We start from the raw sequence: 25,145 nt of genomic DNA, 5'->3' as shown, positions 1-25,145 counted from the left end.
GTTGTATTTTTTCAAAATGTAACTTAATTTTTGACCTAATTCTTTTGATGAAGGTCGATTCAACTTCTGATAAAAAAAATATACTTTAATTATATTTTATCTCTTCAATAAGTTTAGTAATGAGAATGATGTTCTTGTTGGTCCAACGGAGAGAAGAACTTATGTGTAGCTTTTCAAGAATTTTCCAAATAAACAATTTTAATAAAATCTTTCAATTTCTTATTTTACTATATTCAACTCTATACGTAGAGTACATTGAATGTATAGAAATAGCTATAGCAGAGTTAAAATACATTTTTATTTAATTAACAATTAAAATATTTAAAATTCTATTTAATATTCAATTAATAATGGAACCGAATCAACTACAGATACAGAATTAGAGACTGAAAACGTTGACAATAGAAGTTAAAATTTCTTCCTGATGTGTTGGCACTAGGAATCAAGTAGAATTTTTTTTTGAACCCTGTATGTTTCTAATAATTAGGGTGTTCATCGCCCTAGGTATTACTTGGGTTCGAGTAGCTTTACCCTCCTTTTATAATTCATTAAAATTTCTTACTAAATTTATAATGGTAATAAAATTTTTTTAAAAAAATTAACATCGACATGAGAATATGTATTAAATATGATTATATCATCATAATAACTATTAATATCTAATTATTTAGATAACCCTATAATGTTAAATATAATTAACATAAAAAAAACAAGACAAATACAATTTAAAATATGAATTATCGAAATTATAAATTGAGATAAGCATTTTCGCAAAACCTTATTCAAAATTTGACTTATACAAGTCGGACAAAAAATTCAATTGTCGATCAAATCTATTCATTCGATAACGACAGTAAGAATGATCGCAAAGCAATAAGAAAAAAAAATAAGAATACGTAGATTTTACGTAGAAACCACTTTTGGAGAATATTAAAAAACAATAATACAAGATATTTTCAATTACACATTTTAAGAGTTAAACAACTCTATCATATGGATTCAAGTTGTGCCGCATGATAAGTTGAGTGAATCTAACATGGCATATCATTGGTCAATGCGCCATGTCATCAATGACATGTTAAGTTTTGATTGGTTCTTATTGGCCAACCATTTTTTCTTTTTAAGTTGTTAGTTTTTAGGTATAAAAAAAAGCAATTAAACAAAGTTTAGATACTAAATTAGATTAAAAAAAATTAAATATCAAAATGAAAAATCGAATAGAGAAAGCCAAATCGTGAATTAAACCGGAATATATATCGACAATAATCGGTTCAAAAACTCTGAAAAAAACCATTATGAAAGAAAATCTAATATTATTGTTAAAATTAAATTATTGAGTATCCAACAATAATAAAACATAAATTACTCAGACTCGAGTGTAAATGTAAAACACGTTTCTACGTATTCAGAAGGTTGTCTAAAATGAGAGTAGGGGTGAGGAACTACTTATGTGCAAGTACCCAACAAACATATCTAACTTCTTAAATGTGTTGACGTCTGTTTTTTGCGGCTCTGATACCTTAGAAATGGATCTACCCAGTTCTTGTCTTCTTCCACGGCTCGGTTCCATCGCTCTTTAAAGACTTCAAGTTCCCATGTTGATTGCCTCCGAATCTGTGCAGTAGTTAGTTAGAAGTGTAAATGAGACATTAGTGCTCTCAAGCTTAAGACAGATGTCGAGCTCGAGCTTAGTAGTATCTCGGACTCGGCTCGGCTCGAATATAACAAATCGTTGTAAATTCGAGGGCTGCGGGGTGACAAAGAAGCCCGTAACAAGAAAAGTCCGGTATCGAGGCGATTACTATCGAATGCCAACGATCTTTCTTTTACCTAAAGGACCCAATATGCATTATACTACTTCATATGGTTATCAAGAAGTTATTGTCTAAAGCCGGGCGGCAATATCGTGCTATATAGATTGGACTTTCTTATAGCATAAGGGTCTAATCTACAATGTTCAACGCCATTTCTTTTGTTCGTATAAGGGAGTAGATTGAAGAAACATAATCTCACCTCGGTTCGTAGGTCAAAACCCGAAGCCCCATTTCTCTGCACATTGGAAGGAAAATCAATTAAGGAAGCAAGTGAAATAAGATAACCTTGATGATATGACAAGAAAAAACTCAGTGCAGAAAAGTGAGATGGAAGAATTAAAGGCTTCCAATTATTCAAAGAAACAAATAAGGATGAACTCGAAAAACCAATGATATGGTTACTTTGCCAAATGTTGGCAGCAAACAATGAAAGGAATTTCGGGTTTAGGCACTCGGTGTTTAACATTGTTGACAAAGACTCCTTGAAGCAAATATCTATTCTCTATGCTTGTTATGAGCAAATTACATCGAGAACCGCAATAAATAAACTTGTAGAAACATGTTACCAAAGAGTTCAGAAAAATATGAATGAAGGTGGCGAAGTAGAACCTTTACGGTTGTCCTTGTTGCGGGATACCCGCTCCCACCCAAACTTTGTATGCCCTTATGTACAATGTACTCACTATCGATCACGCCTACCTTCTTCGAACTAACACCCTGAATATTATAGCATGCGGAAATAATCTTTTATATTTCTCAACTGTCTGCAGAAATATATGTTTTACAAGAACGAAACGTGGAAATGAACAAAAAGAACGAGTAGTTGGAAAACAGGAAGTAGTACTAAAATAGCTTTAAGCGAATCTTACCTGTGAACAATACCCGAGTTTCATATCCAATCCCCATCCATGAACAAGATCATTCTGAATGGGAAAAAGAAAAAGACACAAAGAAAGGCTTAGTTAGAAAACAATGCATGCATTGATAAAGATCGAAAATTTGAGGCAGAAAACGATGCAAAGAATCAACGGTGACATCGTTATAGTTCTATACAGACATGGACAACATAAAAGATTACCTGTACAAGATGCCATGCACAATACCAAGCAGATCTCGTGAAAACCGGAGCCATTCCCTCCACAAATCTACAAAGGTAACATGAATGATAAATATTAGTACTCAGTGACCAGATAATGACAGATGGCTTTACTGGCTCATAGCAGAGGAACTCGGATATAGTTCAGAAGATGAAAAAGGAAGCATATCCTTTTGTTTCAATTAATTTGAAAAATTGCTAAAAGAACATTCGATCGTGCTACCTAGAAATCCGATGATATCATAACTCACCCAGAGCATGGTGGCCCCTCACTTGCTTTTGAACACTTTGTTTTACCTCTGAGCTCGTAGACTCTCCTGTGCTAGCCAAAACTTCTTGTTTAAGTATAGAAATAATAATATGTAAGTTTTTTATGAATTGTTGTAGACCATGCCGTTCACCTATGTAACTTCTTTGTTCTTGAACGTATAGTGATTTTATGGTGTATTTCTGTTGAATCCGGGTCTAAAGCCGGCTGAGAAATCTCTAAGCCTGCTGTCTTTACAATTTGTAGGTACCTGGAGAAGGAAGACTTGCCGATTATTCAAACTATTCGGATTATCCCGAAAGGAAATTATTTTCTTGTCATTATGAAACAAACAAATTACCTTTTCGGATCAAAATGGTCCACCCCCAAATCTTCATCCCAGAGAAATATGTAGTCATAAATTGACACGACATTGGGATGTAGAAAGCGCTTTGCAAACCACCTGAAATAGCAACAACGATAACTGGTTTTGGCAATTCAATCGAGTAACAACAATAGAAAGAATATGGATACAATAAAGCGATAGATAACCCAAGACAGAAGAATCCGATATAAAACTGTATTTCCCCGACTATCCTATTGCTTGAACTACGAAAAAGGTTTATATTTTGAATCGAGGAGATCACACAAGTTCAAGCAACATCAAGTTTTACCACTTTGTTTGGTTATGAGCTACTACATGAATGGCTTTATCACCCCAATCAAGATCCCACCATCCATCCACATTGCCATCATAATGGAATAAAATAATTGTAAAATTCGCTGCAAGAAACTGGATTCAAAAAAATTAGGCAAAAAGAATGTGTAGTTCATCGAATCTGAAAGTTAAGAAGGACAGGAAGCAATACCTTTTGCACAACATTGTCAACATTTTCTTTTTGCATGATACCAACTGGCATTGCCAGCAAGTTCTTATTCATGTTAACACTAGCCTGTAATAAGAAAAAAACTAATTCAACAACATGAACAATTGTAAAACAATATGACCCTTTCGCAACAATAACGAAAAAAAAAACCAAACAGATAATAATAGTGTCATTAAACCTGTCGCGAACTACTACTCATCCAAAGAGGCCTTATTTCCAAATCTGAACGCACTTGCATGATACCACGAGGCAAACTTCTCAATTTCCCTGAAGGCTGCTGATAATCCTAGCCATGAACATAATAAATAAACTAAGATAACAATGATAACAAGGAAAACACAACAAAATTTAGTACCCATTCGAGCACTTAATCAATTAAGGATTACCATCAAGGCCCCTGTATTGCATCTCTACTAAAAAAAATGAGCAAATTAGTCCCTGTACATTAGATCAAAGAGCAAACTGGTCCTTCAGTTAAAATTTTTATCCATTTCTACTATTAAAAACTGGTCCCTGTACACATATCATTCTCTAGTTATTCCATCAGTCGCGCCAGCTTTTAACAGTACAAATAGATGAAAAGAACCAATTTGCTCTTTGAACTAACATACAGGGACTAATTTGCTCATTTTTTGAGTAAAATGAGCAAAATACAATCTGACTCCTAGAACAGAGGCCTCCATGGTACTTTTACCGGATTACACATTAAGTTTTCAAGTTCTATGAGCTCACATACTTGGATTATACTAGTATTAACAAGCTTACATTCACCATTTTGAAACGATACAATTTCGTTTCCATTGAGAAAACAATGACAACGAGGTTATTGCAACCAAATTTAGTACTGATTTGAGCACTTAATGAATTAAGGATTACACATCAAGTTTTCATGTTCTATGAGCTCATAGACATGGAGTATACTGGTATCAACAAGCTTACCTTCACCATTTCGAAACAAAACAATTTCATTTCCATCAAGAAAACAATGACAACGAGGTAATTGCAACCAAATTTAGTACTGATTCGAGCACTTAATGAATTAAGGATCACACATTAAGTTTTCAAGTTCCATGAGCTCCTAGACATGGAATATACTAGTATTAACAAGCTTACCTTCACCATTTCGAATCGATACAATTTCATTTCCATCTGAAAATAACAAAAAAAATCAAATTACAAGAGATCAAAATATAGCCTCACAAAGTGAATCCATTTTATTTTTCTGAATAATCAAACACCCAATTCCAATGAAAAAACAATGCTAACATGAAAGTAAATGAACTAAAAACTAAATCAAAACCAGTGAAATTGATATACCTCAGTCTTATGATATTGATAAATTGTGGTTCTATACACAATGAACAACATAACTATACATATAACCCCCATAAATGGAAGCTGCTTCATTTTAAATCCAATTTTTCCCTGCAAACAACATCATAAATTTTAGAAGGCTTTGATACTTTTCAAAACCTGAAATAAAATGAAACAAAAAAGTACTGAAAATTACCAATTCATATAAAGTATTTAAATGTCTTCATAGATAATCAAAGCTTTTTATATTACCCTCCAAAACAAGCTGCATGTAAAATAAATAAATAAGCTCCTAACTTAATTTTCTAATGAAAGGCTATAAATCATAATAATAACAAAAAAGACCCAGATTTTCTATTTGGATAATAAGAAAATATAGAATATCTTCCCAAAAAAAGGGGGGAAAAAAAGAGGTTTTTTTTTTTTTGTTAAGTATTTGAGATCTAAATACAAAATGGAAGAAAAATTAAAGAACAAAGTTGAAAGTTTTAGATGGAAAAAATTAGAGACAAAAAAAGAGTATTGAACTAAAAAGAGCAAGCTTAAACTCCCTCAAATTTCTTCAATTCCAAGAAGAAAACAAATTAAAATTTGAAAAAAATTGGACTTAAACAAAGAGACGATCCATTACTATTATCATTAAAATCAAAAATAAAAACCAGGAGAAGCAGTATAAAAAAAACTACCACCCACCATTGTTGAGATTACAAAAGCTGAGAAGAGATGATAGAAACTTAAACAATAAAAGGATACGATTTGACTGATCAAAGCTGAAGCTATAGAAAATTAAACCTTTGCATAAATATGGGTTTTCTTCAATGAATCGGCAACAACAGAGAAAAATTACAGATAAATCCCAAAGAAGATAAAGCCACACAAATTCAAAAAATTTCAAAGCTTTATACGACAAGAACTAAATATAAGGTAACAAACTTTGGTGAAAAAATAAAAACCTTTTGTTTTTATTGCATTTGCTTGCATGGGGGAATGGAGATTGTTTTTTGTAAAGTACTGGGTTTATATGAGGTGTCAAGCAACGGGTCGCCGACGATTCCCACAATGACAGCACACCATTTCTTCTCCTCCAATTACACTTAATCTTCGTCTTCGATTTTAACAACAGTGTATTGAAAATGACGATTTTTGTAACTTCATTTTCACTATCTCGCAGCCTCTCACATGGATTTTCGTTCTTGAACCTTTTCTTTTCAGTGAAATTCAGTATTAATGAAATATGTAAGCTCATGCAGAGGAAGGAGGGGATTGGTGAGTTGAAAAGCAACCATGGGAGGTGTAAATGGATAATTGTTTTCCTTTCTTTTTTTCAATTTAAAAGAAATGGTTAAATCTCTTTTTGGGACTTCAACTTTTCTTTTTCAAGTCAGGCTTTAACTTACCAATTGTTTCCATATTGAGATTTATTTGTTCGTCTAAGTTAGTCCTTGAAAACTCCAAAGTTCGGGCCTCAATGTGAAAACAGTTATTAAGTTCGTGTCTTAATACGAGAATAATTGTCAATTTCAAGAACTAACTTAAATAAATAAATAAAAGTTCAAACTCTCGTGTAGGAACAATTACTTAATTCAAGTTCCAGAAACAATTATCAAATCAGGACCTAACTTGAACTAAAAAAAATTTAAACCCCAAATATCAATTTAACCCTAAAAGAAAAAACAAGAAATATCTAAGCTCAAAGGAAATAAAATATATATCTAAGCTCATGCAAAGGAGGAAGGGGTTGAGTGAATTGAAAAGGAAATAAAATTTATATACCTATATGAAAATAATTAATTTAGGCTTTGATGATTATTGAGTTAAAATTTGACTAATTTGAATAACTATGCTTTTTTAAGCAAGATAAAATTATAATATATTTGATTTGAGTAATTTGTGAGATTAATTAAGTTTATTATTATTTTATGGCTTAATTATAAATTTAATCTCCAAATTTTATAGTTTTTTTTTCATGTATGTATTTTTTTGGGCAAACTACATCCAAGGACTCTAAATTATTAGTATGTTTACGTTTTGGTCACTTAACTTTAAAAAGTTAAAAAATGGTTATTGAACAATTCGAAAGTTTTGATTTACAACTTCGTAACGTTCAATGTTGTTTCATGAAGAAAAAAAAAACTAAACTATAGAAGAGAAGGAGAAGAAGAGCTTTGGATTGTTGCAGGATGTGAACAAAGAAGTAGGGGCGGAGCCAAGGGGGGCTAGCAGGGCCCCGGCCCCCCCTAAAATGAAAAATTCCACCTTTAGTCATTTTCTAATTTTAAAAAATTTAAATTAGAATATGGTAGAATTACACTTTGGCCCCCCAAGAATGAGAAAAAAATGATTTAATCCTTTAAATTTTATAAAGATATAGGCTATTAAAATGGTGAAATTTCACTTTTGCTATCATAAAAATATACAACTTTATTCCAGCCCCCCTCAAAAAAATTTCTGGCTCCGCCCCTACAAAGAAGGCCATACAGTAGCTTTAATAGCCTAATGACTTAAGTAAAAGCTTTCGAATAATTCAGTGACCATTTTGTAACATTTTGAAGTTAAGTGACCAAAACGTAAATTTTCTAATAGTTTAGTGACATTAAGTATAATTTATCCAAATTTTTTGTCAAGTATCTAATTCAGTATTTTTGTCTCAATTTACTTAGATAATGTACGAGTTGAATAAGAATATACCACGTGTCACATTACGAGACAAAACTAACAAGTTATCACTTTTTTTTTGTTATTTTGATTTTTTTTTGACTCTCAACCTTTAAATTTTAGTCAATTTGATTACTTTTAGATGAAAAAAAATGACTAAACTGTAAAAATTCTAACGGCATTGGTATGACTACTAAAGTGGTAGTCTATGTATAATTTATAAAAAATAAAAGAAATTAAAATTAAAAAAATTCATAAAGCATTTTAAAAAATTTATCCGTGCTAGCAATGAAATATACATAAAATGCTTAAAATTTTAATAGTTCAATTAATTTTTTCGTCAAAAAGCAAGCAATTCAACTAAATTTTATAGGTCGGGGCCAAAATGACAAAATAAGTAAACGTTAGAGGCTAAATTTATCGTTATACCTATATTAAACATGACTATAATATACATTATATAGATAAATATAGGAATAAATCTCAAAACTATACATAAATTATGGTCTAACGTGTAATTTTGTACATGAACTTTGATTTTGTGCAATTTTATACACGAAATTTCGATTTGATCAAATTCTCACATATCATTAACACAATTACTGATATAACATTATTTTATGTTTATATATTGCATACACATATAATTATATTTTTCCAATATAAAAATAAATTGACTATTTATTTCTTTAAATGTGTATGATTGAATCAAAATTAAAATTTCATGTATGCATTTAAACCACAATCAAAGTTCATGTATCAAACTGCACGTTGAATCAAAGTTAATGTATAATTTTAAAATTTATCCCATAAATACTATAATTATCAAATCTATATTCGCTTTCAGTAAAAAAATTTCAACTTCGTTAAGGGTTTTATAAAATAAAATCGAATGCTACTGTGCATACTAGGTCCATGATCACATATTTCATGTGAGACTATTATTATTATTATTATTAATGCAACAATGTCGTTTAATAAAAATAAACTAATTAATTTTTTAGGATAGATTGAGAAAATTATTTCGGGATCAAGAACAAAAACTCTTGATAAAATTGATTTGGAATCATAAATGTAAAAATAGAATAAAGTCTTAGGCTGTGTTCTTCATTGCGGCTGAGATGGACTTTTAGTTAAAAAAGTACTTTTCTTTGAAAAGTAATGGAGAACACCCTTCATTTGATAGCAAAATATCAGCTTCTTAAAAGGACTTTTGGGCAGATGAAAGGTAAATTTTTTTAGCTTTTCAGTCAAAAAGTGCTTTTGGGTTGGTTACTTTACCTTTTTAGCCACACGACGCTGGTTCCTTTTGCTGCTACACTGCTCTCTGCTAGCTCAATTGGTATGAGTATTGTTGTCAATACAAGAGGACATGAGTTTATTGGTTGGGGAGGAACAATAGGTAATTTTAGATAAGTTGTGTTAAAAAAAAGAACAAATATGATTAGAATTTATAATGATATTGATAAAAAGAATCGAAAAAAATAGTCTAATATCGCCCCCACATTTTTGTCATCTTGTGGAAATGTGATTTAGAGTTTATTAATTACTTTAAAAAGTATTAGCATACCGGAATTAATTTATTTTTAAAAAATAGTATATTGCCTGGGTCACCTGTTTGCACTATATTCTCATATTAATTAAATAGTAACTCTTCATCCACCTCCAACTTAACGTTTGAATAGAATATTAAGCTCGAAAAATTATTTTTAAAATATATTTTATTATTATATATTATGCATATGGCATAAAAGATTAAAACTATATGATAATATAATATAAATATTAAAAATATATTGTTTAAATTTAAAATTTTAATAAAAAAAGCATAATTTTTTATAGTTACTAGTATGGCTCTTGTCCACATTTCGCTTTGGTTTAATTATTTATTTGTATCAAATTATAAAGTAAAAACTTGAAAGTTGTAATATGCTCTAAATCTCTATACACTTCGTATATTTAAAATTTAGTCTCTATACCATTATTTTCAAGAATATAGTTATCTACTTTTCGGATTTAAAAAATTCTTCTATTAAGTTCTTTGGTGTAAAAAATTTTAAAAAAAAGAATAAAAATTATTCGCTTTATAATCATATAACAATAAAAATATTGTTGAAATACTGATTATGATTTTTTTTTGTCTTAAAAACACTTATCCGATACCATCACAAAAAAAAATTTCATTTGGATTAGTATTCTTGAGAAAAACTGACGTTGACATTTTGGTTGAAATAGTTAACGATATTAACTATTTATGCTAACTAATGGCATTATAAAAATAGATCGACCAAATTATGTCAAAATTTAAAGTATATAGATTAAATTTTAAGTTTCAACATAGTCTAAAGGTCGAAATTAAAATTTGACCATTGTCTTATAATGTAAAAAAAAAGCGACGCAAACCTAAAAAATATTGAAAGCTACGAGTCAATCTCTAAAACTCTAGGGTATTCATTTATATAATATTATATATAATCACGCAATGTTTTAACCGAATAATTAACAATATTAACTATTTGAACTAATTAAAAATATTATAAAAATATAGATATCAAATTATTTTAAAATATAAAATATATAGATTAAAATTTAAAGTTAAACACTCTAATATTTAACATTTTTATAAAATGAGAAAGAATAAAAAGAAAGCATCGGATTGCAACGTGGCAGCATAAGGAAGGTTCTTAGGACTCTTCTTTTATATACAGTTATATAGATTAGAGGAACCAAATCTAATATTTAACCATTTTTATAATAATAAAAAATAAGCATTAAGTTGCCACGTGGCAACTTGGTCCAAAAGATCTTCCATGTACTTCACAGAAAATACACATACCACGTCCACAGTACAAATGGATAAAAATTTTAATAAAATAAACTATTTTGCGGTTTAATTTAATGTCCAAGATAATTTATCTATTTTTTAATTAGATGAGATAAAATACAATCTAATATAGAAGTCTTCATGGTACTTTTATCAATATATTTGTTATAATGATATTTAAGGTATTTAATATTATTAGTTTTTTATAAACATAAAATATATTATATAAAATTTGATATATTATAATTTGAGAAATATGAATTTGTATTTTAATCATATAATTAAGATATTACTATTTATTGTTACAAAGAAGAGAAGAAAAATTGATTCCAAGGAATTTGATATATTATCATTGAATTTCATAGCTAAAGAGTATATATTTGCATTAGAACATGCTCACATACATTATTAACAAAAAGATAGCAAAATATCACTGTATATTGAATCAAAGAATAGCAAGGAAAATTTACCAGGAAAAAACAGAAACATGCAGCTTCATCCATCTTCAACGGTACTTAATGGAGTCTGGTACAAACACGGCCGCGGCAAAATGGCCTTCTTTTAAGTGGTTTCGACTCAACCACATCGTTCATGTTTCAGTGCTAGATGATATATATGGCGGCATTCATCTGTCATTCTTGAAGAGCCAGATTCAATTCCTGCGCACCTCTTGCTATCGTACCGCCTCTCCTGTACAAACCACAATGGAAAAAACAGGAACCCATTTTAAGGCTACTCGAGTTCACCACCGGATTTTTCATGCATATAAGCCTTGGGATATACAAACACTTGGTAAAAATATCATGAAAGTCTTTGTACTAGGAATCAAATTGTATTAGATCAAAGAGCAAATTGATTCTTTCCGTTAAAAAATCCATCTGTTTGTACTGTTAAAAACTAGTGTAGCTGACGGAATAACCAATGACGCATGACGTGCCATGTGTGCCTAATGCTGACGTACAGAGACCAATTTTTAATAGTAAAAATGGATAAAATTTTTAATAAAAGGACTAATTTTCTCTTTGATCTAACACAGAGATTAATTTGCTCTTTTTTTATAAAGCAGGCAAAATACAATCTGACTCCTAATATAGGGTCTCCATGATACTTTTTTTACAAACACTGCCATTAAGGAATTGAGCAACTTACCTTACGAGTGGTGGGAGAAGTTTTTGAATCTTTTGTAATTGCATAAAACATTGATTGCAACATTCTCGCCTATGTTCGGATTTTGAAACAACAATTAGTTCGCAGTGGCTTTCCTTGAACTGATAAAAATAATTAAGAAAGTGAAAAGACAGACCTCTGCTCAGCATGAAGATCAACACCGACACTACGTCGGGCTGAGACAGTTGAGCGTATCATTGGAACAAAAACAGCTACAAGCTTTAGGAGCATCTCCAATGAGATATTTGTATGCCTGTATATTCGTATCACAAGTCCAAAAACCCGTATGAGCGTCATAACATCTACATGTCTAAACTGAGTTTCGCGTTCAGTTTTTGAAAAAACTAAAAACTTCAATTTCAAAAATTACCTTTCCATTTTACTATCTAATAAGCCCATAAGCACGGGAAGCAAGCCGGAAAACAGATCTAAGTTGAGAATCTCCATTTTTTCCATGAGAACACCGATAACATCAGCTTGCACCTGCACCAGAAGTAGTCAAGTCTAAGCAAGAGAGAATATGGATGATGAGCCTCGGAAAACATGAAAATATTCCAATAAATACCCACAGAATGATCTGGCAGTTTACGCAGTGCACCAATGGAACCTTTAATGTCATTCTTTTCCCAAAAATGCCGCACCACCTACAAGTTACCACGAATCAATTATGAAATCCGACCAAAGAACAAAAGCATTAGCTAGTTGGCTACCACGAACCGGCAGTGAAACTTACCTGTAACTTTGTCAAGCGTGACCGAAGAGTACTTACGAATGTATCATGCGTTTGCATGAGACTTTCGGTCAGGTTTCCGTCATTAGTAGATATCGACTCGTCCTTTGAAATTTGGCTTTCGATATTAGTAACATTCCGATCATTACCGGAATTGAATCCCCTCCTAGAAATTTGATTTTCAGTATATAGACCGTTTGGTCCACTCATATCATTAGCAGCAGCAGCTTCCTTTCTAGAATGTTGATTTCTAGAAATGATCCCATCAGAAATGGAAGTCGATTCGTTTCGAGTAATTTGGTTTTTCGTAATGACCCCATCAGAAGTAGAGGTTGATTCCCTTCTAGAAATTCGATTTATGGTAACGATCCTATCAGAAGCGAAGGTTGATTCCTTTCTAGAATTCTGATTTCGAGCAATTATCCTACCGGGAGTGAAGGTTGATTCCCTTCTAGAAATTTGATCTCCAGAAATGATCCCAACGGAAGTAGGGGTTGATTCCCTTGTAGGAATCGGACTTGCAGTAATGCCTCCCTTGCAGCTAGAAGCTGGTTCAGTTCTAGAACTTTGACTTTCGGCAGTACTTACATCATTGGCCGATATAGGTTGTGTTTTAGATATTTTTGTCCCTCCTTCCTGTCACAAAATCGCAAAAGTTTGGTTTGAACAGTTTCTTTTTAATATCTATAAAATCAAGAACCGGAACTTGAAACTTCAGGAAAAGGTCACTTAAGCTTACGATTATGGCCGGTGTTTTATCTGCTTCAGGTACAGCAGGAGCTATACTGTCAGTTGCCAGATCACCACTGCAGTTTAGTAAGTCTCTTCGTTCAAATCTCTCAACCAGACTACGTGTTCTTCCTCGAACAACAGCCACTGCCAAGGGCAAAACTTCTAAGGATCAAATGCATTCCGTTTTATATACATTCGAAGACTTAGCTGGAAAGAGAGAACAAACCTCCATTCACAAATTTGACGGAGTTTGAGCCTTTGTTGTGATCGAGTGATTCATTACCTGAAAATGATTGAGAAAAAACCCGAACACTAATCATTAAAAACTATAAAAGAAATAAATATGCCACAAACGATAACACGGTGTACAATAAAACTTACGAGTTTCTTGATTAGAGGGTGTCTGCGGTGATAACATCTTTTCAGGTTTCTCAGTAACGGTTTCAATATTTGAATCCTTTTCATCAGAGGGTTTTTTAGCTCCATCTTCCAATACAAGACTAGTTCGAGAATTCATATCCATTGCAGTGTCTAACCTTCCAGATTCAACCACAGCTGATAGCTTTTCAACCTCGAACTTGTTGACCGATGGTTTCCTAACATGAACGGGTCTGAGCAACATTCCTGGTTTTGTCCTTGAAAAGGTGATAGATTCTTTTCCCGAATTTGTAGTCTTTTTCACGACAGGGTTGTTACCTGATTGTCCATTAGATTTAGCATTAACTCCTGTTCCAGGACTCTGCTCCTCAGCTTCTGGATTACTTATTTCACCGGCGGCCAACGGAAGTACCACTTCTGTAGAACTCAAAGAGCCGTCTTTTGGTGCTGCAATCGTATTACTGCCAGCTGCTTTTCATGGAAAACCGAACATCATGACAGGCAAAATATAGCTTAAGAGATTAGAATGGGTTTAAGATGGTTAAGGTACCTAAGAGGTCCTTGTATTATAGAGACTGGATCAATTAGTTTCCCTATTATTAAATAGATCAATTTAGTCCCTATACTATTAAAAAGAATCAAATAACTCCAAACTGTAATAGAGTTAACCTTGAAAATTATTTTTTTCCAATAGCAGTTCAATTCCAAACAAAATATTTCATTTACAAAATCATAAAAACCTTAAAAATATTAACTCTGTTGAACAGTAAATAGTATTTTTAAAACAGTAAACATTAATCTATTCCAATTTTGCCTTATTTGATTCTTTTTAATAGTACGGGGACTAAATTGAACCATTTAATAGTAAAGGAACTAATTTGATCAAGTCCCCATAATCGAGAGACCTCTCAAGTACATCCACCTTTTAATATCTGGAAATTAAATTCCCCTTCATATTTATGTGTCATCAGTGAAGCAGTCAAGTGCGATATTAATCATGGTAACAAAGGAAAAGAGGCTTACTGTCAACATATATGTTCTTTATTTCCTTGGTCACGTAAAGAGATAGGGGCTGTGATCCCAAAGTTGATCTCATGCCGCTCCCTGCTTTCTCTGATGAATAACTTCCGTCGAGATTAAATTTCTTCTCGGAATGGTCATTTCGCCCATATGGCTCGATATGCTGAGACATGTGCAAACAATGCTTTTAAGAAGAAAGTTTAAGACAGATAAAATTTCATTCGAGTTAAAAACTGATCAAACATAAAGGGAAAACAATGTAAGAAAAGGACGACTGTAAATACCGATACATCTGCTCCCCAAACTCCAACAGAATTTCTATAGTACGAGAACCCCAAAAGTTTGCCTTCATTGATGCAGAGGTCACCAAGTGTTGACCATCCGATATCAAGAGAATCATGACAAACCACTGGCTCCCATGAATAAACCTACAATTATGACAACGGAAATTCAGAAGTTTGCTTTTTAATTCGGATAAGAACTGAAAAGTTTCACAATCAAAGGTTCAAACCTTCAAACCATCATCCAATCCACAGAAAAGGGTTTTCCCATCAGGATGAAAGGTAATCGAGCAAACCCCGGTAGCCTGAAAAGAAGCAACATAAACATTTTATATAAGCATGATGGAAGAAGGTTTATTATCAAAAGAGGAAGTTCTATTTACATTTTTCTTTTCGTTTGAAGTGTGAATTTTTTTCAAACTTGGGTATCAAAATCAGACACTTATACATATCAAAGTAAAGACTGATTGTTACATAAATAAGTATCCTCAGCAGAGGAAAGAGCCGTAGAGTGAACTTCTATAGTTGTATTTTGGAGACATATAAACTTATATACCTCAGGTCTTGAAGATCCGATCAGTTCAAAAGTTTCTAAGTCCCAGAATTTTACTGTTCCATCCGCTGAACCTGAAAGTTTCAGTTGCAGATAAATTACGATATTCCCCAGAGAGCAACTATTCAGAAATACCGAGAACATGTCCATATACAGGCTAAGGAAGCAGGCTAAGGAAGTCTATCAATAACCAAGATGGCAACGACAAGCAATATAGAAAAAGAAATGCAACCATGAAAAACTCATCAATTCATAATATAATCTTACCTGTGGCGAGGAGGAACTCAAGAGGATGGAAATCTATGGAGCGAATATGTCCTTCGTGAAACTTGAACTCATTCAAGAGCTTTCCAGCAGTAAGATCCCACACCTATTTAAGAACGACATGATAAAATGATAAATAAAACCGATGACTCATTTCATACTGATGATTTCGCAATCTCTAATTACCTTTACAACATTATCAAATCCACCAGAAACTACCCAACGGCCATCAGGAGTGAATCGAATCGTACTAATGCCTCGAGTATGACCCTTGTACGTGTGCATGCATCCCTTTTTTCTAATATCCCATATCTTCAAATTTGTATCCATGGAACCGGATGCAAAAAACTCGCCAAACGGATGAAACTCCATAGCAGTGCAATTAGATCTATGTGCAGTAAGTCCACGAACCACTACACTTCAAGAACAACACCAAGCATTTCACAAGTTACTTATTGCCCGATTTTAGTTCGGTATACTACAACTAAGTGGAGTTCTCGAGGAGGAATCAAACACTTACTCTTTGTTTCTTCGAGATCCCAAAGCTTAATCACACCTGTAGATGCACCGGCAAGCACAAAAACTTCGGCCAAATCGAAAGCTAAAGATTCGACCGGACTAGTATGACCACAAAGACTCTGCACATTATTACATAAGGATACCTTTATAGGCATCTATCGATCCAAAATACAAATCTGAGTATCAAAAAATGATTATTGTATACGAGATTCCACACTAAACCCTAAACTTGGCAAGAATCTAAGCATAAGAGAAACCTAAAAACACTTACCATTAAAGAAGTGGGTTTCCCAATTGACCAAACATTGACTTTATGATCATCTCCGCCTGTAATAAGAAGCCTACGTGTCTTTTTTCCCATACTTAAACAATTCACATTAGCCGTATGAGCCACAAATTCCTCTATATTCATTTTGTCAAGGAATTAAGCAATTTAGTAAACAAATTAAATCAATTACCAAAAAAAAAACCCAAATGCCTTTTTTTTCATTTCTTAGATAAATGAAGCAAAGATTTATGGATTTTTTTTCTCTCTTTAAATTGAAACTATTTGAGATCAAACTAACATTATCAGCTAAATAATAAATCTTTATAAAATCTTCAAATTTTTTCACTTGAACCAACACTTGTTACTTCAATTTCTTTTTCCCTTGTCTCTCTACTTTCTTAGATACCAAGCACGGCCATAGTTAATTAAAAAAATTAAAAAGAAAGAACAAATTTGAGCTCGAATTCGTAATAAAATGCAAAATAAGCTACGAACTAACTTCAAAATTAAATAAAAATGCAAAATAAGCTAAGAACTAACTTCAGAAATTGAATAAAAATGCAAAAATAAGCTAAGAGAAAACAATAAATTAAGCTTAAGGATACGCAGCTTGTATCCACGCTTCGCCATTTTTCCAGGAAATTAAATCCAAAACGAGATCGGAATCAAAACTGGAATCGAGATTATAATCAAATTCACTCGAAATATTCCTCAAGATTCAACAATAAAGAAGGCGAAAAATCGAAAATATAAAAAAAATTCAAAAATTTTCTTGGGAACGCAAATCCACCAAGAAAAGCGAGGAATCAAAATTTGATGTGAACAAACTACTAGCTCCCTTAATAAAATAAAATAATTAAATCAAAATATATTTTTTTAACGCGAAAAGACTCTTAGAAGTTGAATACAGAGTTTCGCAGTTCTTTTTACTGCCTTTTTATTCTTACCATTATACGCTTGATGTCGGAATAGTTTAATTACTTAATTACCCTTTCTCCTTGACGTGTTCACGTGTCGATTTGTACCCTTCTTTAAAATCTCATGGTTTAGGTTTTCTTGTCTTTTCCTGTTCCCTTCTTTTTTTAATTTGTTGATTTTCTTAAAATTCTTTGTACTTAGAAAATGATGTTTATAACAGGGAAGAAAGACAAATTAAGAAATTTCTTGAAATTAATTTTCTATTTTAATAAATAAAAAAAATTCACATTGGTAATTTGTGCATTGATGATATTTCTGAATTATCTTTAAAATATTAACACATTAAAAACAATTTCTTATAATTTCTAATATGTTAGTTACGATCATATCTACTCTTTTGACACAATAACTAGAATTATTCATAGCCCCCAAACATAAATGGGAGGATAATGCGCTTCAGCGCTCTCAAAGCTATATTATTCTGCATTGACAATAATATTCATATCAATCGAGTTAAGGGTCCCTTCGGATAGGCGGCGCGTTCTAGCGTAGCGCATTTAACTCTCTTTTTGTCTCATGCTACAATATCTAATTTCATCGATGCAATAATTAATCTTACTGCCATCGCTATTTTTATCCTAATCAGAAGTAAATGCACTACTCGTTCAAAAAGACCCTAAGACTCAACCGGTATATATTAATATATTTTTAATTATTTATTTTTTAACAGATTATATTTTTATTCCATTTTATGTATAAAAATTAACTAATATAAAATCAAAGATGATGTAAACTTAAACTTATAAATTAGTCAAATTAAGTAAATTTACCTTTTTTTATTATGGTTTTTCTTTGTTTCCATAATTTGACAAGTAAAAGAAAGTTGATATATTGTTAATGGAGTTTTTAATACTGTTAGTGAAATTAAAATGTATTTTAAAAAATAAATTTAAGATATATTTTATTATCACTCAACCAAAAAAATAATATATTCATTTAACGTATAGAAATATGAATAATTTTGGTTGAGTGATAATAAGTTCAATTTTCTCTAAATAAGGTATTGAGTTTGATTTTTGCAAATAAATAAAATAACTTTGGGAAATATTTTACTCCAGCATAAAAATCCAATACAATTTAACTCTAAAATTGAACAAGGCTGAATAGTAGAAGTGTTTATGGGCTAGGTCGAATTTGGGTCAAATATTAGCACATTTATGCTTGTTCAAGTCCAGTCCGAAATATGAGTCTAAAATTTTGTCCGAACCCGCTTATTCTAGGTCCGTCCATAAAATGCATTTATATTATTTTAATTTTATATATTTTTATTTAATAAAATTGTATATATAGTCATCTTAGCATTCTTAATGTTTACATTATAATTTTTATATATAGATTTATTTTTATGTGTTATAAATTATATAATATATAAAAATAACATAATATAAAATTGGGAGGGTTCTGGATAAAAATATAAGTCTAAAATATGGGCTTGGACAAAAAACGAGATCCATTTTCTAAACAGGTCAGACCTCAAGTAAATTACCTGAGTCCGACCTGGATATCTTAACAAAGTACCGATACTTTTCACAAAAGTATTGATACCCTGCCTGATATCAACACCGTTTTAAGGTTCGATGTTTTAAAAATTAAAGAAAAATTGCCTGAATATCACTATCCTCCCCAACATATCAATACTTTGTAGCAAGCATTGATACCTTCCCTATCGTGTCGATACTATAAGCTTTAATACGTACTAGGTTGGTCTGAGTCCAAGTTTAACATATATAATCTGGGTCAGGCTTGGACAAAAATTTAAGTCAAATTTTCAAGTCGAGCCCGAGCATGTCAGTTGGACCTAAAATTTTACCAAAAACCAACTCAACCCGACTCATGAACAATTCTAATTAAGTTTGATCCGTTTTATATTTTAGACATATAATTTCTTTCTGAGCTTAATATTTTTATCAAACTTGGACAAATAATTAGATGGTATAATCTGAAGTTGAACTTAAAAATTCAGCAAAAGCTGATCAAAAGTCAATTTTTATTAAAGCCAAACTTAAATTGTTGTGTGGGGAAACTTGAATTTTGAAGGCAAGAATAAGAATGTTCCTGCAAATCCATGGAGAGATCAAGCACTGTCTCTCTAAATTATTGTATGGTATTCTTTATTCGAATATGAAATCGATTCAAACTCGAAACAGTTCAAATAAAAATAACCCTAAATTTAATAAGTAATTTAAAATGTCATGAATTTAAAAGAATCAAAACCCTAAATTATTATAACTTGATCTAAAAAATTCAAAATTCAAACTCAATTGATTAAAACTCGAAATAATTTCAACTCAGAACTGATCTAAACTAATATATATATTTAAAACTCAAATTAATTAGATATAAAACTAATTCATTTTTAAGAAAATCCAGAGTCCATGGAATCAAAATTACATAAATATTTTATTTTTACCTTTTATTTATTGCTTAGATTTTTTTTAAAATTTTACTTTGCAATTGCTTGCATGTTATCCATGTGTGGGTTCACATGTTGGTGCTAATAGTTTAAAATCTCATGCCCATCCATCCCCCCAGGCCCCATCTTTACATTAAAACCAGACACAAATCATTTGACTGTCAGTTTGGTCCCAATCCGACATGCCTTCAACTTTCCCATATTTTTTTAAAAAGAAAATTATTATTACAAAACTCCATTTTCTACTGTTTCAATCTTTCTCCACAGACAGGCCAAATAACTATCTGTCAAAAACAAAATTTGAGACAAATATATATGTATATATTATATACATGCCAGACATCAGTCAACGTAATTAAAAACAAAATTCCAGTAATAACTTCAATTGATTAAGCTTTTTTTTCCTTAAAAATGTTAAATGGAATCCCTACTCGAGGGCAAAAATTGCATGATCATCAAACATACAAAGGCATCAAACATACAAAGGGGCACTTGACTTTACCTATGAACAAAAAACCCTTTCGAATAATTCAGCAACCATTTTGTAACTTTTTGAAGTTGAGTGACCAAAATATAAACTTCCTAATAGTTTAGTGACCTTGGGTGTAGTTTACCCAAAAAAATATTATTACAAAACTCCATTCCCTACTGTTTCAATCTTTTTTCCATAGACAGGCCAAATAACTATCTGTCAAAAACAGCATTTCAGACAAATATATATACACACATATATATATTACATTATATACATGCCAGACACCAGTCAACGTAATTAAAAACAAATTTCCAGTAATATTTTAAATTGATTAACCTTTTTTTTTTTTTGCTTAAAAAAATGTTCAATGGAATCCCTATGAGAAAATGCATGATCATCAAATATACAAAGGGGCACTTGACTTCACCTATGAACAAAGGCAACTAATTCTTCTAAAAGAAACCATGTCTTAATCAATGACATCCAATAAATTTGGAGCTATAATCACAATGAAGAGGTTATAATGATTTTGCTAACCTTTCAAACAGCGGGATTTTCAAGTGTGGCTTTCAAAAAATCTTTTATCCGAGGATAAGTAGCTTTTTCGTCTAGTTGATTTTGTGCCCATATCAGCATCTTTAGCAAGCTATGAAGCTTTGGGTCTGAAGAGAAGAAATAGTCTCGAGTTTTAAATCAAACCAAGACATGCAAGTATCAATATGTACACGAGTAAAAATGGTTAGAATAAAAAAAAAATCATCATAGAAGGGAAATCGCCGATCCTTTTTGAACTTAGGCACTATATTCAATTTAATAATACGACCCTATTCAGTTGAAAGATGAACAGATCAATAAGGCACCGGAGCTGCACAGTCGTTGCTACTTACCACTAAAAGCATAAACAATATCTAGCACAATGCTACGGAGAATATATTTGCATTTTTTTTACTTGTTGAACAAGTAACTTGCCAAAATGGTGTTCTGGGCCAAGGCAAGAAGGTATACTAACTTACGAACAATCTCCAATGATAAAGAACGAATGTTATTGATAGTATTCAAACCTTTTTCATGACTCTGGCTAGTAAGAATGGCTGCATTGACCTCGTTTGCTGTCTTAAGGCGCTGTGAAATATCCAAAAGCTCTCTTACGGGACAGTTCGAAACGTCTTTGAAAACCAAGAGTGAAACGGTCCTCTCCAACTCTTCTAAAAAGCTTTGCTGCAGTAGAAAATCGTCATCTTAGATCTGAGTATTATCTAAAACCGATTAATTCAGTTATACGTACAAAACATGAAGTAAAATAAGAGGTTACATTTTCTTCTCCCCTAGGTGCTAGCTCCTCTTGAGCAAACTCCAAGGCTTCTTCTATTTTTTCATTCCGAATCAGTTCTATCAATCTCTGCTGTTGAAGATGGAAAAAGAGTTCCGGATTTGTATCCAATATCTGACCAAAAAAACCCAAAATGAACATGAATTTTAAAAAGTGTAGACAGTTTCAAAAGAATAGAATGCCATTATTTTTTCCTTTACAGCACCATTAAAGGTGGGACCGTCATTTCAAATTGAAGCGGTCAATTTCTACAAGTTCATATTTAGTCTAACACATTGATATTGTAATCAAACATCTTACCTCGGGATTTAGATCATTAACTTTCTCAATCGCATCCTCAACGTTTCCACATTGTACTGCCTCTTTAACAGCCATACGATCCATGATCATTGCAACATCCATATCAGCTAATCCACAATAAGGAAAACAAAACTTCCTACTTTAAGAACATAGTAAGTAAAGCACAAGAGTAAGCATTTGTTTTCTTTGTAGGATACGTTCGGTTCCCGTTTCCATCCGGAATTTTGCCACAGCTTCGGCATATCCCTCAGTAACAAGAAAGTTCATCACCAATTTATTCATGTCTTCTTTCCTTATTCTAATATGATTCAATCTCTTTTCCCACTCTTCCCTCATAATCACTTTCTTGGAGGAAGCCTAACAAGAAAACAATTCAAAACATAAAAAAAACTTCATCCTACGAACTAATCCTCCGATGGCTTTGATATTCCATCGAAAGGAAATCTATTATGTTTTTCATGCATGCTTCAACGAAAGGAAATGCATAAACTAATCCTCCAATGCCTTCGATATTCCATTAAAAGGAAATCTATTGTGTTTCTTAGCAAACTTCAACGAAAAGAAAGCAGAAAAAATGAAAACAAGAATAACTTAGATTGAAATTTTACCTCATCAAGATTAAAGATTTCATTGGTTCGATATTGTTAGAGCATATCGTGCTGATAACCAAGGACAAAGCCAAAAACTTACTTTTAAGGGGCCAAAATTAAATTATCAACTTTTTAAGGGGATCAAAGTACAATTTTATCATTGCTCATTATTTTATAATTTTTAAAGAGATTAAACTGATATTTTATCATCACGAAGGTCCAAAATGAAATTTTACCATTACATGAACTTATAATTTTAGATTTTTAAATGATATTTTGCCACTTGGGGGAGCCAGGGCCCCTGCCTGACCTCTTGGCGTCATCCCTTTTGATAACACAAAAGAATTGTCCCCTTTGGATGCTGCCAAAGAACTAACACACCCTCACCGCCTTTTATTCCCTAACCCTAAATAGAACCTAAGGATGCCTCTTAAAGCCACTGGAGAGAAAAAGTACATACTTTAGTGACTTTAAAGAGACACCCCTAAGCTGTCTTCTGTGTCGGGACAAAACTTTGAGGGTAAAGTCGGTTCTCGAACCACTCTTTTACCTTCACATTATCAACATAATATGCTTTAACAAATCTAATATACAAAAAAATCTTTACATATGGCCTATGAGCACCGCTAACTTCTAACTTTATAAATGAACAAAAACAACTTCAAATTCTTAAAACAAGAGTAAAAAGATTGATCAAATTATCCACAATTATCAAATCAAAATTAATAAACAAAAACAGAAAGAAAGATACCATTTGTTCTTGGATTTCAGCTAATAGAAAAAAGAATTTCTTTATATATGGGCATAGCTAACTTCTAATTTATATATGAACTAAAACAATTTCAAATTCTTAAAACAAGAGTAAAACAATTGATCAAATTATCCACAATTATCAAATCAAAATTAATAAACAAAAACAGAAAGAAAGAAAGATACCATTTGTTCTTGGATTTCAGCTAATAGAAAAAAAATTTCTTATATAAAGGCATAGCTAACTTCTAATCTATATGTATGAACTAAAACAACTTCAAATAACAACTTCTAATCTATATAGATACCATTTGTTCTTGGATTTCAGCTAATAGAAAAAAAATTTCTTACATAAGGGCATAGCTAACTTCTAATCTATATATATGAACTAAAACAACTTCAAATTCTTAAAACAAGAGTAAATAAATTGACCAAATTATCCATAATTATCAAATCAAAATTAATAAACAAAAACAGAAAGAAAGAAAGATACCATTTGTTCTTGGATTTCAGCTAATAGAAAAAAAAATTCTTTACATATGGCCTATGAGCACAGCTAACTTCTAATTTTATATATGAACTAAAACAACTTCAAATTCTTAAAACAAGAGTAAAAAGATTGATCAAATTATCCACAGTTATCAAATCAAAATTAATAAACAAAAACAGAAAGAAAATATATCATTTGTTCTTGAATTTCAGCTAATAGAAAAAAAAATTTCTTGACATAAGGGCATAGCTAACTTCTAATTTTATATATGAACTAAAACAACTTCAAATTCTTAAAACAAGAGTAAAAAAATTTGATCAAATTGTCCATAATTATCAAATCAAAATTAATAAACAAAAACAGAAAGAAAGAAAGAAACCATTTGTTCTTGGATTTCAGCTAATAGAAAAAAAATTTATCATATAGGGCATAGCTAACTTCTAATATATATATATATGAACTAAAACAACTTCAAATTCTTAAAACAAGAGTAAAAATATTGATCAAATTATCCATAATTATCAAATCAAAATTAATAAACAAAAACAGAAAGAAAGAAAGATACCATTTGTTCTTGAATTTCAGCTAGTTGAGGAATCATAACCCAAAACAGTGACATCAGTGCAACAACACCTTCACTCCCATTTGATTTCCCAAACAAGAAAAAAAGAAAATCCCTGCCAAAAAAAAGACCCAATTTTTTTAAAAAAGATTCCAAGTTTTAATCTCCAAATTCCATGGAACCAAAGGGGAGAAAATGAAAAAGAATCATAAATTCGCTGGAATTTTGAAAACAGATTACCTTAGAGAGCTGGCTTTAGAAGGAAAAAAAAAACCTAAAATTATAACGGATTTTGTATGCAAAACTATGTATCAAATTAAATGGGTTGGATTAGTTTATAGGTTGATGGGCCTGAACCGACATTGTTGAAACGTGAGGTTTTGGGAATAAACTATTTATAGGCCGGGTTACCCGTTGAAGAGTGAAGGCTATCCTAAAATTTGAAAGTATTTGAGTAAAAGTATTAGACTCGAAAAATAAGTTTGAAAAAAAATAGATTTATTTTAAA

The 25,145-nt window shown here is 31.5% G+C and overlaps 3 protein-coding genes across 13 annotated transcripts; all 3 read right to left on the bottom strand.

The window, feature by feature from the left end:
* Window positions 1-1,297: 1,297 nt before the first annotated feature.
* LOC121202874 (uncharacterized) lies at window positions 1,298-6,743 on the bottom strand. 6 transcript variants are annotated; one of them, XM_041096331.1, is made up of 15 exons: window positions 6,312-6,670; window positions 5,555-5,623; window positions 5,362-5,469; window positions 5,158-5,193; window positions 4,223-4,330; window positions 4,027-4,110; window positions 3,832-3,950; window positions 3,519-3,620; window positions 3,312-3,428; window positions 3,162-3,227; window positions 2,893-2,959; window positions 2,684-2,737; window positions 2,424-2,531; window positions 2,014-2,049; window positions 1,298-1,614 (listed from the first exon to the last, which is right to left on the bottom strand). In XM_041096331.1, exons 3-15 carry the CDS (start codon window positions 5,449-5,451, stop codon window positions 1,474-1,476), a joined length of 1,128 nt encoding a protein of 375 aa, XP_040952265.1. In that variant the 5' UTR covers window positions 5,452-5,469; window positions 5,555-5,623; window positions 6,312-6,670; the 3' UTR covers window positions 1,298-1,473. The 6 variants fall into 6 exon arrangements, with proteins under 6 accessions (XP_040952265.1, XP_040952268.1, XP_040952266.1 ...); XM_041096334.1 differs by lacking the exon at window positions 6,312-6,670 and adding an exon at window positions 6,151-6,295; XM_041096332.1 differs by lacking the exon at window positions 6,312-6,670 and adding an exon at window positions 6,052-6,278.
* A 4,417-nt stretch (window positions 6,744-11,160) lies between these two features.
* Window positions 11,161-17,672, bottom strand: LOC121202875 (katanin p80 WD40 repeat-containing subunit B1 homolog KTN80.3). 5 transcript variants are annotated; one of them, XM_041096326.1, is made up of 18 exons: window positions 17,355-17,672; window positions 16,753-16,883; window positions 16,483-16,636; window positions 16,149-16,375; window positions 15,966-16,068; window positions 15,702-15,772; window positions 15,376-15,450; window positions 15,149-15,292; window positions 14,868-15,027; window positions 13,848-14,315; window positions 13,693-13,749; window positions 13,474-13,610; window positions 12,738-13,370; window positions 12,574-12,648; window positions 12,375-12,487; window positions 12,141-12,257; window positions 11,987-12,055; window positions 11,161-11,527 (listed from the first exon to the last, which is right to left on the bottom strand). In XM_041096326.1, exons 1-18 carry the CDS (start codon window positions 17,377-17,379, stop codon window positions 11,470-11,472), a joined length of 2,817 nt encoding a protein of 938 aa, XP_040952260.1. In that variant the 5' UTR covers window positions 17,380-17,672; the 3' UTR covers window positions 11,161-11,469. The 5 variants fall into 5 exon arrangements, with proteins under 5 accessions (XP_040952260.1, XP_040952261.1, XP_040952262.1 ...); XM_041096327.1 differs by having other exon boundaries at window positions 13,848-14,312; window positions 17,355-17,671; XM_041096328.1 differs by having other exon boundaries at window positions 16,483-16,600; window positions 17,355-17,671.
* A 2,453-nt stretch (window positions 17,673-20,125) lies between these two features.
* LOC107960203 (protein GID8 homolog) lies at window positions 20,126-24,919 on the bottom strand. Of its 2 annotated transcripts, XM_016896492.2 has the most exons (8): window positions 24,878-24,919; window positions 24,641-24,752; window positions 22,443-22,602; window positions 22,246-22,352; window positions 21,928-22,059; window positions 21,677-21,833; window positions 21,153-21,277; window positions 20,496-20,828 (listed from the first exon to the last, which is right to left on the bottom strand). In XM_016896492.2, exons 2-7 carry the CDS (start codon window positions 24,692-24,694, stop codon window positions 21,156-21,158), a joined length of 732 nt encoding a protein of 243 aa, XP_016751981.1. In that variant the 5' UTR covers window positions 24,695-24,752; window positions 24,878-24,919; the 3' UTR covers window positions 20,496-20,828; window positions 21,153-21,155. The 2 variants fall into 2 exon arrangements, with proteins under 2 accessions (XP_016751982.1, XP_016751981.1); XM_016896493.2 differs by lacking the exons at window positions 20,496-20,828; window positions 24,878-24,919 and adding an exon at window positions 20,126-20,424 and having other exon boundaries at window positions 24,641-24,866.
* Between the last annotated feature and the right edge of the window lie 226 nt (window positions 24,920-25,145).

Source organism: Gossypium hirsutum, chromosome D06 (genome assembly GCF_007990345.1).
Source record: "Gossypium hirsutum isolate 1008001.06 chromosome D06, Gossypium_hirsutum_v2.1, whole genome shotgun sequence".
NCBI classification, from domain to species: domain Eukaryota; kingdom Viridiplantae; phylum Streptophyta; class Magnoliopsida; order Malvales; family Malvaceae; genus Gossypium; species Gossypium hirsutum.
The sequence above is the reverse complement of the archived record's forward strand: the minus strand, read 5'-3'. Positions and strand labels throughout refer to the sequence as shown.